This window comes from Cardiocondyla obscurior, linkage group LG03 (genome assembly GCF_019399895.1).
Source record: "Cardiocondyla obscurior isolate alpha-2009 linkage group LG03, Cobs3.1, whole genome shotgun sequence".
Lineage (NCBI taxonomy): Eukaryota > Metazoa > Arthropoda > Insecta > Hymenoptera > Formicidae > Cardiocondyla > Cardiocondyla obscurior.
In genome coordinates this window covers 6004621-6020453 of record NC_091866.1, presented here as the reverse complement: position 1 = coordinate 6020453, position 15833 = coordinate 6004621, and the positions used below count along the sequence as shown (strand labels likewise).

Below are 15833 nucleotides of genomic sequence, written 5' to 3'. Positions count from 1 at the left end.
TAAAACACGCGTGCATCTCTCAGCTGCGCTTCCAGCAAATTGATACCTAATATCAATATACAGACAACAAAGGATGAATCAACGGGATAGCTGCCTTGGACTTATAAAACGATCCAGAGCAGTCAGTCGCTCTAAAATAAAGCTACCAGATAGATCAACGCTCCACTCTCTCTCTTTTTATTCTAACCACCTTCCATAATATACCTTAAATTACAACACTGACGACGAGGATGGAATGGTGCGCTTTCCCTTTTGGGTGTGAGGTCTTTCGTACTTAATGTGGAAAGACAGTAAAGACCATGAGTGTTCAAAATCATTAGATTATATTATTCTAATATTTTGAATGCTAAACTATCGAATGCCGTCAGAGCGACGCCAGTCTGGTCATATGAGAGGCTTTGTTTCAAATGATATTATTTTTCTGTCATCATAAGAATCTACTCTAAAGAAACTATTCTAAATTTTTCGTGCCTTATCACGCTAAAGACGGGACAGTCCCGAACGAAACCTAAGATGCTCTTTCTTACAATAGAAAACTGCTCTGCTTCTTTTGAAGCAATGCCTCTCAAGTCAGTCGCCTTCTTATACACATTAAGAACGCATCTCTCGCTAATACTATCGCGGCCAGCAGAGCCATTCATTGTTAAATTAAAGACATTATAATACTTTCTATTTTTTCGTGCCCAGCAGCGGCTAAGTGTTAATTCTTGCAAAATAAAATTTATATAGTGCAACCTGCAATCAAGTTTTTTCGTTCGAACCTTTATTTCGTCGCAAACATTTTTTGGTCCTTCGAGCCGGATACGCATATCCTTGCCCATTCGAAAAATTTGTTACAGTGCAGTGTTGTGTAAAAGACTTAATCGACATGAGTCAAAGCATGGATTCATTAATCCGTAGCCAGACGGATTTATACGGGCGTATTTCACGCTCAGTGGAAAATTTAAAAAAAGGAGGTGCGGCTAAAATCACTCCCGGCTCCATCGAGACTCGCTTGAGACTTCTCGATAATTATTGGAGCAAATTCGAAAAGGGCCATGAAACTCTACATACTAGTTTTTGGACGGAACTTGCCGAGCATGATTATGTTAAGGCCGATGCCTATAGCATGGTCGAAGAAGCTTATGTCTCGCAGCGGGCAATCTTGATGGATCTTGCAGAAGAACATCGCAAAACGGAGGAAAAATCCGAGCTCTCTCTGCGCGAGGGCGAAGTTTCCTCTCGACGCCAGCTTCCCCGCATTCAACTGCCTACCTTTTCTGGAAAATTTGAGGACTGGCCTGCATTCAAGGATCTTTTTCAATCTATGATAGCACGAGATTCATCATTAATGGAGGTAGAAAAACTCCATTATTTACGCTGCTGTCTCAAAGGTGAGGCCGAGCAGCTAGTAAAAAATATTCCCACTACTGCCGACAACTACGAACGAGTGTGGACTATGTTGAAAGAATATTACGCTAATAAGCGTATGCTTGTGCGTTCCTGCTTTTCAACGTTTACTGCATGCCTAAAATGCGGACTGAATCTGTCCAAGAACTAAGACGACTCTTCCATAATGTGCTTCAGACTGCCGGAACAATGGAAGGAATTCGCCGCCCCATTACTGATAACGATCTCTTTATCCATTTAGTGATCGAGCTATTGGATTCTCGTTCACGCCGCGAGTGAGAAACTGCGATCGGTGGCACTACCGAACCACCCACCTTTGAAGAATTAAAAAATTTTTTAGAAAATCGGTTGCGGACTCTAGAAGCTCTATACCCTGCGGGACATGACACCTCAACAAAAACATCGACTGTTTCTAAGCCAGCCCGAGCGTTGGTTACGCACACCGCGCCATTTAACACGGGAGGTAAGCCCTCCTCATGCTTTTTATGCAAGGGAGATCATTATATCCTTACATGTAGTGAGTTCTCCAGGACAGGGCCTGCAGCGCGCCGAGACAATGCCGCAGAAAAATAGTTTGTGCATCAATTGCTTCGGAAAGCATGCCGTTAGCCAGTGTCCTTCAAAAAAAAGTTGTGTCTCCTGCGGAAGACGGCACCACTCAACCATTCACGAAACATTCCTTCGAAGCCCAGCGATCATGCACAGAACAGCTCAACCAGCAGGTTCATCGCCAGCAGGTTCAGCATCAACAGGTCCATCAACCCTCTCATCGCAAAAGCCGGAAGAGCGTCCCGCCACGCAAAACGCCTCAGTCACGTCTCTCCATTTGCGTAATTATGTAACTGGACGAGTCTCAGTTTTATTGGCCACAGCAAGGGTTATAATTACCAATAAGTACAACAAAAAAATAATAGTGCGAGCGCTCATAGATCCGGGTTCGGAAGTCTCAATTATTTCGGAAGCTCTCGTAGAAAAACTACATTTACCCCGAAAATCAGACACCACCACAATTTTCGGCATTGGTGGTGATAAAACTTGTTACGCGCGCGGTCGTGTTAATTTCAATTTAAAATTTTGTGTAAATCAGGAATTTTGCGTAAAGATTTCTGCGTTAATTTTACCTCGTGTTACCGTTAACACACAGCGTGTTATTAACAATAATGAGTCATGGCCACATTTGCAAGGCCTAGTGCTTGCTGATCCCGATTTTTCCTCTAACGATCCTATCGATTTAATTTTAGGAGCAGAAGTTCACGCCATTATAATAGAAAATGGCTTGCGAAAGGGCACAGCTAAAATGCCCGTAGCTTTAAAAACCGCATTGGGATGGATTTTATCTGGATCTACGGGTGAAATTCAATCTGCCGCTTTTGTCTCCATAAATCACTGCCAATCTCAAGAAAATATAATAGAACTGGTATCGCGTTTCTGGCAACAGGAAGAATTACCACTAAAATCAATCCCTCTTACCGACGCAGATCGAAAGTGCGAGGAATATTTTACAAAAACTACTCAACGATTGCCGTCAGGCCGTTATATGGTTAGACTGCCGTTCGCTAAGCAAGGCCCGGAGTTTGCAAACTCTCGACCGTCGTCAATTAATATTTTTTCAAAGCTAGAAAAACGCCTTAGCTCACAACCTCATTTACGTTTTCAATACAATCAATTCTTACACGAATACAAAATGTTAGGACACATGTCCAAAACAACGCTTCCAACATCTGACAAACATTATTACCTGCCTCACCATGGTGTATTCAAGGACAACGACCCTAAATCAAAATTACGAGTAGTTTTCAATGCTTCTGCACGATTTAAAAATTAAGATTCTCTCAATGATGTATTGCTTAACGGACCTAATCCACTTCCTGCACTCTCTGATATAATTTCTAATTGGCGACGGTATCAGATAGCTATAACAACAGATATAGAAAAAATGTATCGGCAGATTGAAATTCATCCAGAGGATCGGGACTATCAGCGAATAATTTGGCGTCCAAGTCCTATCTATGAATATTTTGATTATACACTAAATACTGTTACTTATGGATTATGTTCTGCGCCATATTTAGCTAACCTGAGTAATTAAACAATTAGCCCTCGACGAAGCGAACAATTTTCCTTTAGGCGCATCGGTTCTCCGTCATGAAACATACATGGATGATATATTGACTGGCGCAGATTCAGTATCATCCGCAAAAATCTTAATTACGCAGTTAATTAGTATTTGCACGGCGGGCGGCTTCCCTTTAGCCAAATGGTCATTCAATAGCAATAAATTAAACAAAATAATACCGACATCTGAGCCAAGCAAGGGTCCAGTAGATTTTCACAGTGATATTATGCACACTATTTTAGGCCTTCGCTGGAATCCTGCAGAGGATTTCTTTTATTTTCACGTAACACCATTAGAGAATCAAATACCTATGAAAAGAATAGTACTCTCCGAAACAGCCCGGCTTTTCGATCCTCTCGGTTGGCTTGCACCGGTCATTGTTAAAGCAAAAATCTTAATTCAAACGCTCTGGCTTAAGGGAAATGATTGGGATCATCCATTAGATAAAGACGATTTCAACTTATGGTATCAATTTTGCAAGGAATTATTAAAGCTGTCGGAAGTTAAAATACCACGGTGGCTTAAGACCACGAAAACAACATCTTTAATAGAATTGCATGGTTTCGCAGATGCCTCCGAGCGAGCTTATGCCGCAGTAATTTTTGTCATAATTAGCCAGAATAATGAATCTAAAATATCATTATTACAAGCCAAAACTCGCGTAGCACCGCTAAAAAAAATATCCTTACCTCGATTAGAATTGTGCGCCGCCATTCTTTTAACTCGATTAGTTATACACGTTCAAGCTACTATAAAGTTAAAGTTTAATAGCATTAATCTTTGGTCCGATTCTACCGTAACTCTTGCGTGGCTCAAGGGTCACCCTTCAAAATGGACCACCTACGTAGCAAACCGCGTATCGGAAATCCAGCAAGCATTACCATCTGCTTACTGAAATCATATTCCAGGCCATGAAAATCCTGCCGACTGCGCTTCTCGCGGTCTCTTGCCAAGCGAATTGCTAAATCATCCACTCTGGTGGTCAGGCCCGGAATGGCTCAAGCAAAATAATAATGAACAACCAAAACAAAATAATTTTGATATTAATTCTGAAGAATTAAGTGCTATTAAAAACGAGCAAAGATCTCAAGTGCTTACTATAACCACATTACCGAAAGAAAATGAGTTATTATTAAAATTTTCGACATTGCTTAAGTTATTAAGAATCACGGCATTATGCCGACGCTGGCTAAAGGGAAGCTCAAAGGGACCATTATCTTGGTCTGAAATAAATAAATCGCTTAATTTCTGGATCATAACAACACAACGACATTGGTTCTCTGAAGAAATTAAATTATTAACTAATGGAAAATCGCTTCCTCGAAATAATGCTTTATCACCACTGTCTCCTATTATAAGCGAGATCGGAATTTTAAGAGTCGGCGGTCGATTACGAAATGCGTCGTTGTCATGGGATCAGCAGCACCCGATAATATTACCTAAGCGCTCGAATTTAACCTTTTTAATTATAGATCATTATCATAAAAGGACCCTGCATGGGGGACCGCAACTAACATTGTCAACCATAAGACAGCGCTACTGGCTTATGGGAGGCAGAGCGTCAGTAAAAGAACACATTAAAAATTGCGTACTATGTGTTCGTTGGAGAGGCACATCTCCGCATCCCCAAATGAGCGATTTGCCGCAAGCTCGGTTTACGGCAAATCGTCCATTTTTAAATACCGGAATAGACTACGCTGGACCTTTAATGGTCAAAACAAGCAAGGGTCGAGGGCAAAGAGCCCATAAAGCATTTTTGGCCATTTTTATATGTTTTTCCACGCGCGCAATACATATTGAATTGGTCTCAGACTATACAGCCGCAGTTTTTTTAGCAGCCCTCCGGCGTTTTATTTCTAGAAGAGGAATTTGTTCCACTATTTCGAGCGATCGAGGAACTAATTTTGTCGGAGCAGACAAAGAATTAAGAAAATTTTTTGCTGAAAGTATAAAAAGTAAGGAATTTACTCAAACCATCGCAAATCAAGCAATTAAATGGAAATTCAATCCTCCATCGGCACCTCATTTTGGCGGAATTTGGGAGGCTGCTGTTAAGGCTACAAAACATCACATCCGACGGGTCATCGGAGAGGCTACTCTAACATTTGAGGAAATGTATACTTTACTAACACAGATTAAAGCGTGTTTAAATTCTAGACCCTTGATACCACTCTCCGATGATCCCGAGGATCTAGAAGCACTTACACCAGGACACTTCTTTATAGGAAATGCATTAAATGCTGTGCCCGAGCCATGCTTGACTAATATACCTGACAATAAACTTTCCCGCTGGAAACTCGTGCAAAAAATGCGTGACCATTTCTGGCGGCGTTGGTCAGCCGAATACTTGCCTACACTTAACATACGTTCTAAATGGCGAACCACTCAGCCAAATCTGCAAGTAGGCATGCTCTGCTTAATAAAAGGTGAAACAACGTCGCCAGGTAAATGGCCTCTTGCACGAATTATAGGAACTCATCCGGGCTCTGATGGGCAAGTTAGGGTGATAACAGTACGCACTGCATCATCCACATTTACGCGACCCGCCGTTAAAATTGTTCCTTTGCCTGTGCAAGATACTTCCTTTGCAAAAAATTCGTCAGTTCCTGACGAGGCGGGCGGAAATGTTCAAAATCATTAGATTATATTATTCTAATATTTTGAATGCTAAACTATCGAATGCCGTCAGAGCGACGCCAGTCTGGTCATATGAGAGGCTTTGTTTCAAATGATACTATTTTTCTGTCATCATAAGAATCTACTCAAAAGAAACTATTCTAAATTTTTCGTGCCTTATCTCGCTAAAGACGGGCCAGTCCCGAACGAAACCTAAGATGCTGTTTGTTACAATAGAAAACTGCTCTGCTTCTTTTGAAGCAATGCCTCTCAAGTCAGTCGCCTTCTTATACGCATTAAGAACGCATCTCTCGCTAATACTATCGCGGCCAGCAGAGCCATTCATTGTTAAATTAAAGACATTATAATACTTTCTATTTTTTCGTGCCCAGCAGTGGCTAAGTGTTAATTCTTGCAAAATAAAATTTATATAGTGCAACCTGCAATCAAGTTTTTTCGTTCGAACCTTTATTTCGTCGCAAACAATGAGCAAAAAGTGAACGTTAAGATTGAACCACAGACTTCACCTTTACAACCATACGTTACGACTGGAGCAGGTACAAGTACGGAGTCAATGGAAACTATCGAGCCTCCCAACATGACTGAGATTCCCGGCTCGTTTAAAATTGAAATTTTTGACGCCACTAAACACCGGTGGACTACGTGGTTACAGCGACTACAAGGAGCCTTCGAGGCTTTTGGCATTACCACCGAGGCAAAGAAACGAACTTATCTCTTGCAATACATTGGCATGGATACATACACCAAGCTGGAGAGTACTATGGATAATAAAAATCCCTACACCGCTCCTTGGGCTACGTTAATTGACAAATTGAAGGCGATACTGGAGCCGGAACCTCTCGAAGCAGCAGAGATTTTTGTTTTTCATAAAAGAAAGCAACAGGAAAACGAGTTGGTGCGCGACTTCGTCAACGATTTACATAAACTCAGTGCTAAGTGCAATTTTGGGGCTTATTTGAAGACAGTCTTACGTACGCAATTAATAGCCGGCCTCCGTAATCCAAATATTCAGGCAAGACTTCTGGAAACCCAAAATCAGACTTTCGATTCTGCAATTTCTACGGCCATTACCATGGAACTTGCTGAAAGCAGTACCACACAATTGCGCAACCCTTCTCAAACAGCCGAAAATATACAATACGTGAATTCGGAAACTAATCGGTACAAAGGAAATTTGCAAAAAAAAGGTCAACAAAAACGGAACGTGAAATCTTCATCCGTCAACTACAAGAAGAATTTCAGAAGCCCCACGCATTCGAAACCGGACCGGAAATATGAGAATGTGCAATCATCAACTAAAAATGTGAAGTGTTTTCGGTGCGGAAAAGAGCATTACGCAAATGAATGTACACTTCACAAAAATGTGGAATGCAGCTTCTGCCAGAAGAAAGGGCACCTAGCACGGGTGTGCTTCAGGAAAAGGAAGGAATCAGCCAATACTGTCGAGGAAGTCTGCACCATCGACACTGCCAATGCAAAGAGCAAATTCATCATGCCGCTCCTAGTTGAGCAACATCAGATGACTTTCGAAGTGGACACGGGAGCCGCCGTGAGTCTTATTAGTGCGGAAAACGCGAAGAAACTCTTTCCGTCGCATCGTGTTTTTCCGCCGAATGTAAGATTACAATCTTTTAATAAAGATCCGATCAATACAATCGGTTACATTCAAGTGCGAGTTAAATCGGATAATCGTAGCTTAAATTTAAATTTATACATTGTTAAAATTTATTGTAAACCTCTTTTGGGCAGAGAATGATTCCACGAACTAGTAAACACAAAAGAAATGAACGGTTTATATACCGATGACGAAATCATGACGCCATACATACATACAATTAATGAAAATTCAATAATAAAAAAATTATTACAAAAATACGATATTGTTACGGATCGCAAGGGAGTAATTAAATCTTACGTGGGTAAATTTACATTATTAGATAACGCGAAACCAGTTTTTATTAAGCATCGAACAGTCCCTTTCAAGATGCAAGACAAAATTAAAATTGAACTAGATAAATTAACCGCGAAAGGAATTTTAATACCCGTTAGATCATCCGAATGGGCCACGCCAATTGTCCCCGCACTTAAAAAAGATGGTTCAGTACGAATCTGCGGAGATTACAGTGTGACACTTAATAAGCATTTGCTTATTGATGAATATCCTCTGCCCAAATTAGAGGAACTATTTTCTTGCATGTCAGGAATGACTATATTTTCTAAAATAGATTTAAAAAAAGCGTATTTACAATTACGTATAGACGAAAAACAACAGAAGCTACTCACTCTCTCCACACATTGCGGACTGTATCAACCTACGCGTCTTATGTTCGGTGTAGCTTCTGCCCCCGCGATTTGGCAACGTACGATCGAAGAAATCTTTCACGATATTAGCGGGGTCAAAATCTTTCTGGACGATATTCGAATCGCTAGCGCAACAAAAGAGGAACATATTAAGAAATTAGAAATAATTTTCCGTAGATTACAGGAATTTAACATACAAATAAATTTAGAGAAAAGCGAATTCTTTAAAGAAAGTATACATTTCTGCTGATATATAATAAATAAAAATGGAATAAATAAAGACCCGGCAAAATACGCGGCAATTGAAAAAATGACAAGGCCAACTAATAAAACAGAGGTATGCGCTTTTCTAGGTTTCGTTAACTATTATGCGCGTTTTATTAAAAATCTCTCGGAAATTTTACATCCACTTCACAACTTATTAAGAGATAATGTTCAATTTAAATGGAATAATTCTTGCGAATACGCATTCGGCAAAGCTAAACAAGCATTTAGTGAAAATAAAATACTTGCACATTACGATCCCGAATTACCTTTAATTTTAGCAGTGGATGCAAGCAATTACGGGATTGGCGCAGTACTTTCTCATGTGTACCCCGATAAATCGGAAAGAATCATTCAATGCGCATCTCAGAAATTAAACCCTACACAGCAAAAATACACGAACATTGATAATGAAGCTTATGCCATTATTTTTGGCATTAAAAAATTTCATCAATTTCTTTTTGGTGCCAAATTCACTCTTGTTACAGATAATCAAGCGTTAACACGAATCTTCTCACCGGACAAAAACTTACCAACATTTTCAGCATTACGTATGCAACATTATGCGTTATTTTTACGTGCCTACAATTATGATATTCAATATAAGAAATCCGAACTTAATGCAAATGCGGATGGCCTTTCTAGATTGCCTATGGAAAACGAAAATGACACACATGAAGTAATTGATATTTTTCATTTAGAAACAATTAACTTCCTACCACTTACAGCAGAAGAAATTGCAAATTGTACAAAAACGGATACAGAATTACAAAAAATTTACAAAGAAATTACAACACATAATTACACATCTAATCGCAAGAAACAAAACATTAACATAGAAGTGTTACGTCCTGTAACTCCACATCTCCTTTTTCCGACACATGGTTGATAAAGTAGATAATGAAAAGTATACCGAATGTATTGGTATCAAAGGAGAAAGTTCTAAGTTTCCAGAAAAATAGTTTTAACTGACGGAATATCCTGAATCGCCAGATGTATAAATAAAAGAAGGAACCTGAAACAATTGTACAACAGATGTGGAATATAAAAATCAAAACGAAAGGATTTGTCAAAATATTCAATAAAATAGCTCGGAAAGATTTGGAATATCTTAAACTAACAATAAATGTCTGGCGGTACACAAAGGAAATTCGGGAAGAAAAATAATTTAGTAAAATCAAATTTCGCCGTGGATCTTAGGGATTAGAAAACGGAGGCAAGAAGCCTGTAATAATAAAAATGGGATACGCGGCCGGAAACTATACAATTCAGGGAGCAATTGCACGCTGCCAATAAAAGGAAGTTATCTAAACATTTTCGAATCTGTTATCTGGAAGCTTGGAAGGGCTAAAACCATGTAGAGGGGAGCTCATAAACATTTTCTCCTGGACCAATAGATATCGGGAACTCCTCACCAAAAATTAGAAACTAAGGGCGAAAACTTAGAAAATTAAGAAAACTGAGAGAAGGGCGACCAATAATTGGAAAGACGGAAAAGTGGAGGAATAAGCCTAACGAACAGAATTCAAATTTTGGAAAACTGAAAAATCAAGCGGTGGTCCTCCCCTTTTCCGAGGTTATAAAACCGCGGGTCCCGGCGGGACTCGCTCTCATTCTCATTCTCAATCCGAATTTCGCATCACAGTATTTTACCATTGTTACCGGAGACTAAAAAGAAGTGTTTGTTTGTACATCTTTGTGTGGGCAGAAATAAAGAGAAGATTCAAAGAGTCAGTCTACGGAACCTCAAGACAACAAGTAGTAAGTGTTATCATTTATTTACTCCTAACCCTCCCCTTAAAACCAGAAACGGTTCCATTAAATAGATTTTTCTTTGCATTTAATTTGAATAAATAAAAATAAAATGAAAATTGAGGGAATGGTCAGGGTGCCGTTCACGCTTCGTAGTTTCGCTATCTCTCTCTCAAATCCTCCTGTTTTCTCGGGTGCCTCGACCTGCCTAGCGGGCTTCCTTTTGTCGGGGGTTGCGATATGCCGCCAATAAATGGTGACTATCAAAACCTTGACTTGAGTAAGGCCCCCATTCGGCTAGAGGAACCAGGGTGGCTCAGGGTGACGACGGAGAGATCCGAAAAGAGTTGTGAGTTGTGATGCCCAGGCATATTTTCCTCTCCATAATTTATTTACTAATTTAATTCATTAAAATGAAATCCTTTTAGTGGAATCATCGAATTTAAGAACTCTCAAGAAAAGCCGGGCTCGCCGTAATCGGCAAATACGGAATTTGAGGAGCCTAATTCAGAGTTTCTTTATCCAATACTTATTCGCGGCGGCGCCAGGAGAGATAACATCCGACCCTCCCCGAAGAAAAGGAGAGCGGTCGTGGTCTCCTCCACCACCCGCTCCCCCGAATTCACCGGCTCCGCAAGAGACCGCGCAAGACCAAAATCTCGCTTCGGAACCACCCCAAGCTCCGAGTCCATCGCTCTCAAATGTCTTCGCAAATGGATCCGAGCCTGAGTCGGAGCGGTTCCGCCCTACTTCTCCCTCCTATACTCCTGACATCTCTTTAAAATCCAACGACCATTCTCCTGGAACTGCTTCTAGAGCATGCTCCTTTCCTATCCCATTACCGATTCCATATCCTGGGGAACCCGAAGAGGTCGGTTTCTTTGCTGAGGACGAAACCGTCTCTTGGCAAGAGCCTGACAGCCCGGAACATTCCCCTTCCTCCGCCCCAAGTGTGGAGTTCCTCGGGGAGCAAGAGGAACCGAGAGCGGTCGTTGATCTTCTCCTCGATTTCCTCCGGAGGACCTGCACTCCGTGGACGAATCCTGTCCCAGAAAGGGCCTTTACCATAAGCCCTGACTATTTTGATCCTGAGGAGACCAGGAGAGAAGCCAGTGGGGCATCTCCTGATCAAAATATTTTTATTTATTATCCCGGAGTGGAACTCCCCTTTCTTGCCCCGATCAGGCTCATCGACCGAGTGTTCCCGAGATCGACTGCCCAGATCTCCGAAATCATTGAAATAGATCTTGAATAAACATATATTTATATAACCTCACACCCTCTTCTATACACACTTCACAATCTCACATTTATACACATTCATTAACAAATTGTCTTATTTATTTATATAATTACGTTTTTTTTCCTTATTGTACTCATTAGTTGATAAATTTATCTTTTACAAAAAATTAAAATGTTTAATCTTTTTATTATTTCTTATTTTTTTTTATTTCTTTTGTATTAATTAGTTGATAATAAAGGTTTTGTGTTAAAGGCGAAAACCTAATCTTTGTGTTTCTAAGATAATCCCTCAATCCATTGTGTGCGAAAAATCACCTCTGGCTCTGTCCCAGGGAATAAGAATTAAATTTCTTTTCCTAAAAAGAACTGAAATAACGCACTAACTCCATCTCGCAATTAACTCGAACCCATTCCTAGCGCGTTTACGCGTGGCACATCTAAACACGTGTCACGCAAGGATCAGTAGTTACGTCACTCTCCAAAATCTTTTCCTCCTCCCTTCCTGCTCTCGAGTCTTTCCCTAAGCTACCAAGAAGCGGTAAGCAACCTTTAAAAATATTTCCAATCCTGACGTAACATTAATGTATGTACAAAAATATTTATTGTGTATATATGTATATGCATATACATAAAATGTTAGATAAATATACTGTGACGTGGCGGCTTTGGCTGCTTCGTCGCAGCTCCCCGCGGCCGTCACAAAGCGCGGCGGCGCTGGACGAGCCGCGATAGCGTAGAGAGCGGGAAGGGGTCGCGGGAATCTCCGGAGGGTCCTTATTTTGTTTTGAGGCGATAATTAACGATCGCGTTGATGGATTTTGTTGCTACCGTATATTGTCGAGATTACCGACTGTCTTTGCCGCGGGAAGAGCGAGAGAAGCGTACCATATGCGAAGGCGCGAACTTCCGGAAGAGAGGGTGACCGGATACGGGCCCGGGATGGGAGGCCACCCATCCCGAGAGCTTTGGAGGAGACTTATCGCCTACACATTTCGGCGCAGAAAACAACCTGCGGGGGAATTGTTACGACAACGCACTATCCAAAATCCGCGCCAACCGGCTAGTACCGATAGGGCTCTGTGAGGGCAGCGGCTTCCGCGGGAAATCGGCAACGTAGCGCGAAAAAATCCGCGAAACGCAAGCGTGGGGATACGCCGGGCCTCGTGCCGAAAATTCGCGCGGTCTTCGCTCTCTTCCGTGTGGACTAGCGAGATAGGCGGACAATTGATACTCAGCGACAGGCCGAGAGCGTTAGCGAGCAAGAGCAAGAGAGCGAGAACCTGCAGAAGCGAGCGAGGGAGAAAGAGAGCAGGGAGCGTGCGAGGCCCCGGCGGAACTTATTCGGTGAGATCTGTTGTAAACTCGAGGTTGGGTTGTGATAACGTTATACCGTGGTTTTCGAATTTTGAGATCAAAATGTTAGAATCCTTTTTATTTATCATAGTACATGAAACATTTTTTTATCTACCCCCTTTCTCTCGTTCATCCTGCGGGGACGATACGCGTGCTCCCCCATGCGAGAGAACTGCATGATCTATATAGTCTTTGGATGATCCGCGAGAGTGCGTTTACCACATTCCTCCCCTTTTAAAATGACCAGTCGAATTAAAAATAAAATAAAATATACAGGGTGTCCCAGTTGATGTAAAAAAGTTCTTAGTTGTAGGTTGGGCTTCCGAAAATAAGTAGAAAAGTCCTATACGGTTTAGGCGCCGAGAAAATAACATGTAAAGATTTGACGCCCCCCGTGCGAGTAAGAACGCGCCGCTGAAAGCTACCGAGACGTTAGTGGAAATAGAGGTGTGGCTTATCTTACTCTATTCACAAAGAAATGAGTAATCTATGAATCTCTGTAAATAGAGTGGTGGTGTGGCCCATCCCACTCTATTTACAGAGATTCATAGATTACTCATTTCTTTGTGAATAGAGTAAGATAAGCCACATCTCTAGATCCACTAACGTCTCGGTAGCTTCGAACGGCGCGTTTTTGCTCGCACGCGGGGCGTCAAATCTTTAAATGTTATTTTCTCGGTTATTAACGCCTAACTTACAAAACCGTATAGGACTTTTCTACTTATTTTTGGAAGCCCAACCTACAACTAAAAACTTTTTTACATCAAATGGGACACCCTGTATATACATATATAAAAAAAATGAGCTGGTCGTTTTAATCTTCTTTCTTTAATATCTGACAAAGTCGTTGAATCGCGATGTTATTCTACGATTTTCTCGAACTGGATAGCGGTGTTGAACTTGGTTTTCAGAGTCTTCGTAGTTTCCCGCTTCGCTGTCTTTTTCGGCATCTTTTTTGATTTCTTGCTTGATATCAGAAACAATTGTTGGTTGAACCTCGCCGATGGGTCCATGTTGGATGTCGTCGTCGAATTCTGGCAAGTCGAAAAGTTCAATCAGCTCGTTCTTCGGGTAGCGACGCTTAAGCTGATTGAAGTGTGCCCTGACTGCTCGTCTGGAGATGTAAACTATATAATTGACGGCACCGTGGCGGCTTTTGATTGTACCTGGTACCCATTTCCAGCCATTTGTGGATTGGAGTTGATAAAAGATTTTATCGCCAACTTCGAATTCTCTCCATCTTACGCCGTGATGAGAATTGAATTGACTTGCCATCTTGTTATTGCTTATCAAAGTCAGGTGAACTCGAGGCTTGAGCAGGTCGTGTTTCGTGCGCATTGGATGGCCGTTCATCAGCTCAAAAGAAGATTTTAACCCGAGATTGTATGATGACGTGCGGCGATATGTACTTAAGAACTCTCGAAGCTTCTGGTCAAGATTTCCTTCGGCTTTCTGGAGACCCTTTTTTTGCAGGTCGACGAAACGTTCAGCCTGGCCGTTGGATTGTGGGCTGTAATATGCTGTCGTTATACGTGTTATATCCCGAGCCCTTAGTAACAGAGGCTCGGGAATAACGCCGGAATGTCGCACGCGCGCGACCGTTTAGCTTGATTGGCAGAATACCGCCGATCAAGGTAACCCGGCATTTCCGGCCGGGACGCGAAGTCCGAGGACAGTCGCGGTTGCCACCCGCGATTCCGCTGATTGCTATGAATTATGGCATAGCAACAGTAGGAGATATATAGGGGCAGCCGCGGCCCGGACAGTCAGTCGCTAACAAGTATCTCGCGTGGAATATATAATATCGAATATTTAGTGCAAATGTAAGTCTGTAAAAAGAAGAAGGGAATAAAAGAAATTAATCGATATAACGAAGAAGACGACTTTATTTCTTTAAGACTACAATTTCCTCCAGAGAACGAACCCCACGGCACCCTCGCGGTGTAACATATGCTTGATGCTTTGAGACGTGCAGAAATCCTCGAAGGTTTCAGAGACAAACTGCGGGCCATTGTCGGTGACACAGACTTCGCACAAGCCCTGGCGAGCGAGCGCTTCTGCAAATAACTCTACTGTCTTGGTACCGGTGGTTAATGAAGTCTTAAAAACTTCCGGCCATTTGTTGTAAGTGTCGACAATGACTAAAAAGTAGAACCCGTTAATAGGGCCGGCGTAGTCAAGATGAACTCGTGTCCACGCAGTTAGCGACATAGGCCAAGGCTGCAGGGTGCACTTGATGGGCGATTTTGCTGCCTTTGCACAACTGTCACAGGTTCTGACGGTTTGTTCGATATCTTTGGAGATATTGGGCCAAAAAACTATCGGCCGCCAGCAGCTTCATGCGGCATTCGCCCGGATGGCCTTTGTGGAGACTTTCGAGAATGCGTTGGCAAAGTTTTGTCGGAATGACAATCTGTTCACCGCAGAAAAGGCAATCTTGGACTACCTTGAATTCGTTACGGTGCTCAAAATAGGCGGCGACGCCCAAGTCCTTGATTTGAAATTTTCGCTGCGGCCAATTATCTGCTATGGTGAATTTAATGACTTTTTCTAGCGTTGGACAAGCTTTGGTTGCTTCTTGAATATCTTGATAGTTGACTGGAAGCTCTTTGGCTAAATTGATAGCGTGGCAAAGAAGTTCTTCGTCGGTTTCTTGCTCCGAACCAAAGTTAATTAGAGCAATGACCGTGTCTTTATCAAGTTTCGTGTGTTGAGACATCAGGCGAGAGACGACGTCAGCATATCCAAAGCTGTTAGTGCCGACAAACTCAAATTTTAT

General features: G+C 41.8%; 1 protein-coding gene across 1 annotated transcript; it reads left to right on the top strand.

Moving 5' to 3' along the window:
• Positions 1–1771: 1771 nt before the first annotated feature.
• Positions 1772–3214, top strand: LOC139113830 (uncharacterized). Its single transcript, XM_070675250.1, has one exon. The coding sequence runs from the start codon at positions 1772–1774 to the stop codon at positions 3212–3214; it is 1443 nt and encodes a 480-aa protein (XP_070531351.1).
• The last annotated feature ends 12619 nt before the right edge of the window (positions 3215–15833 follow it).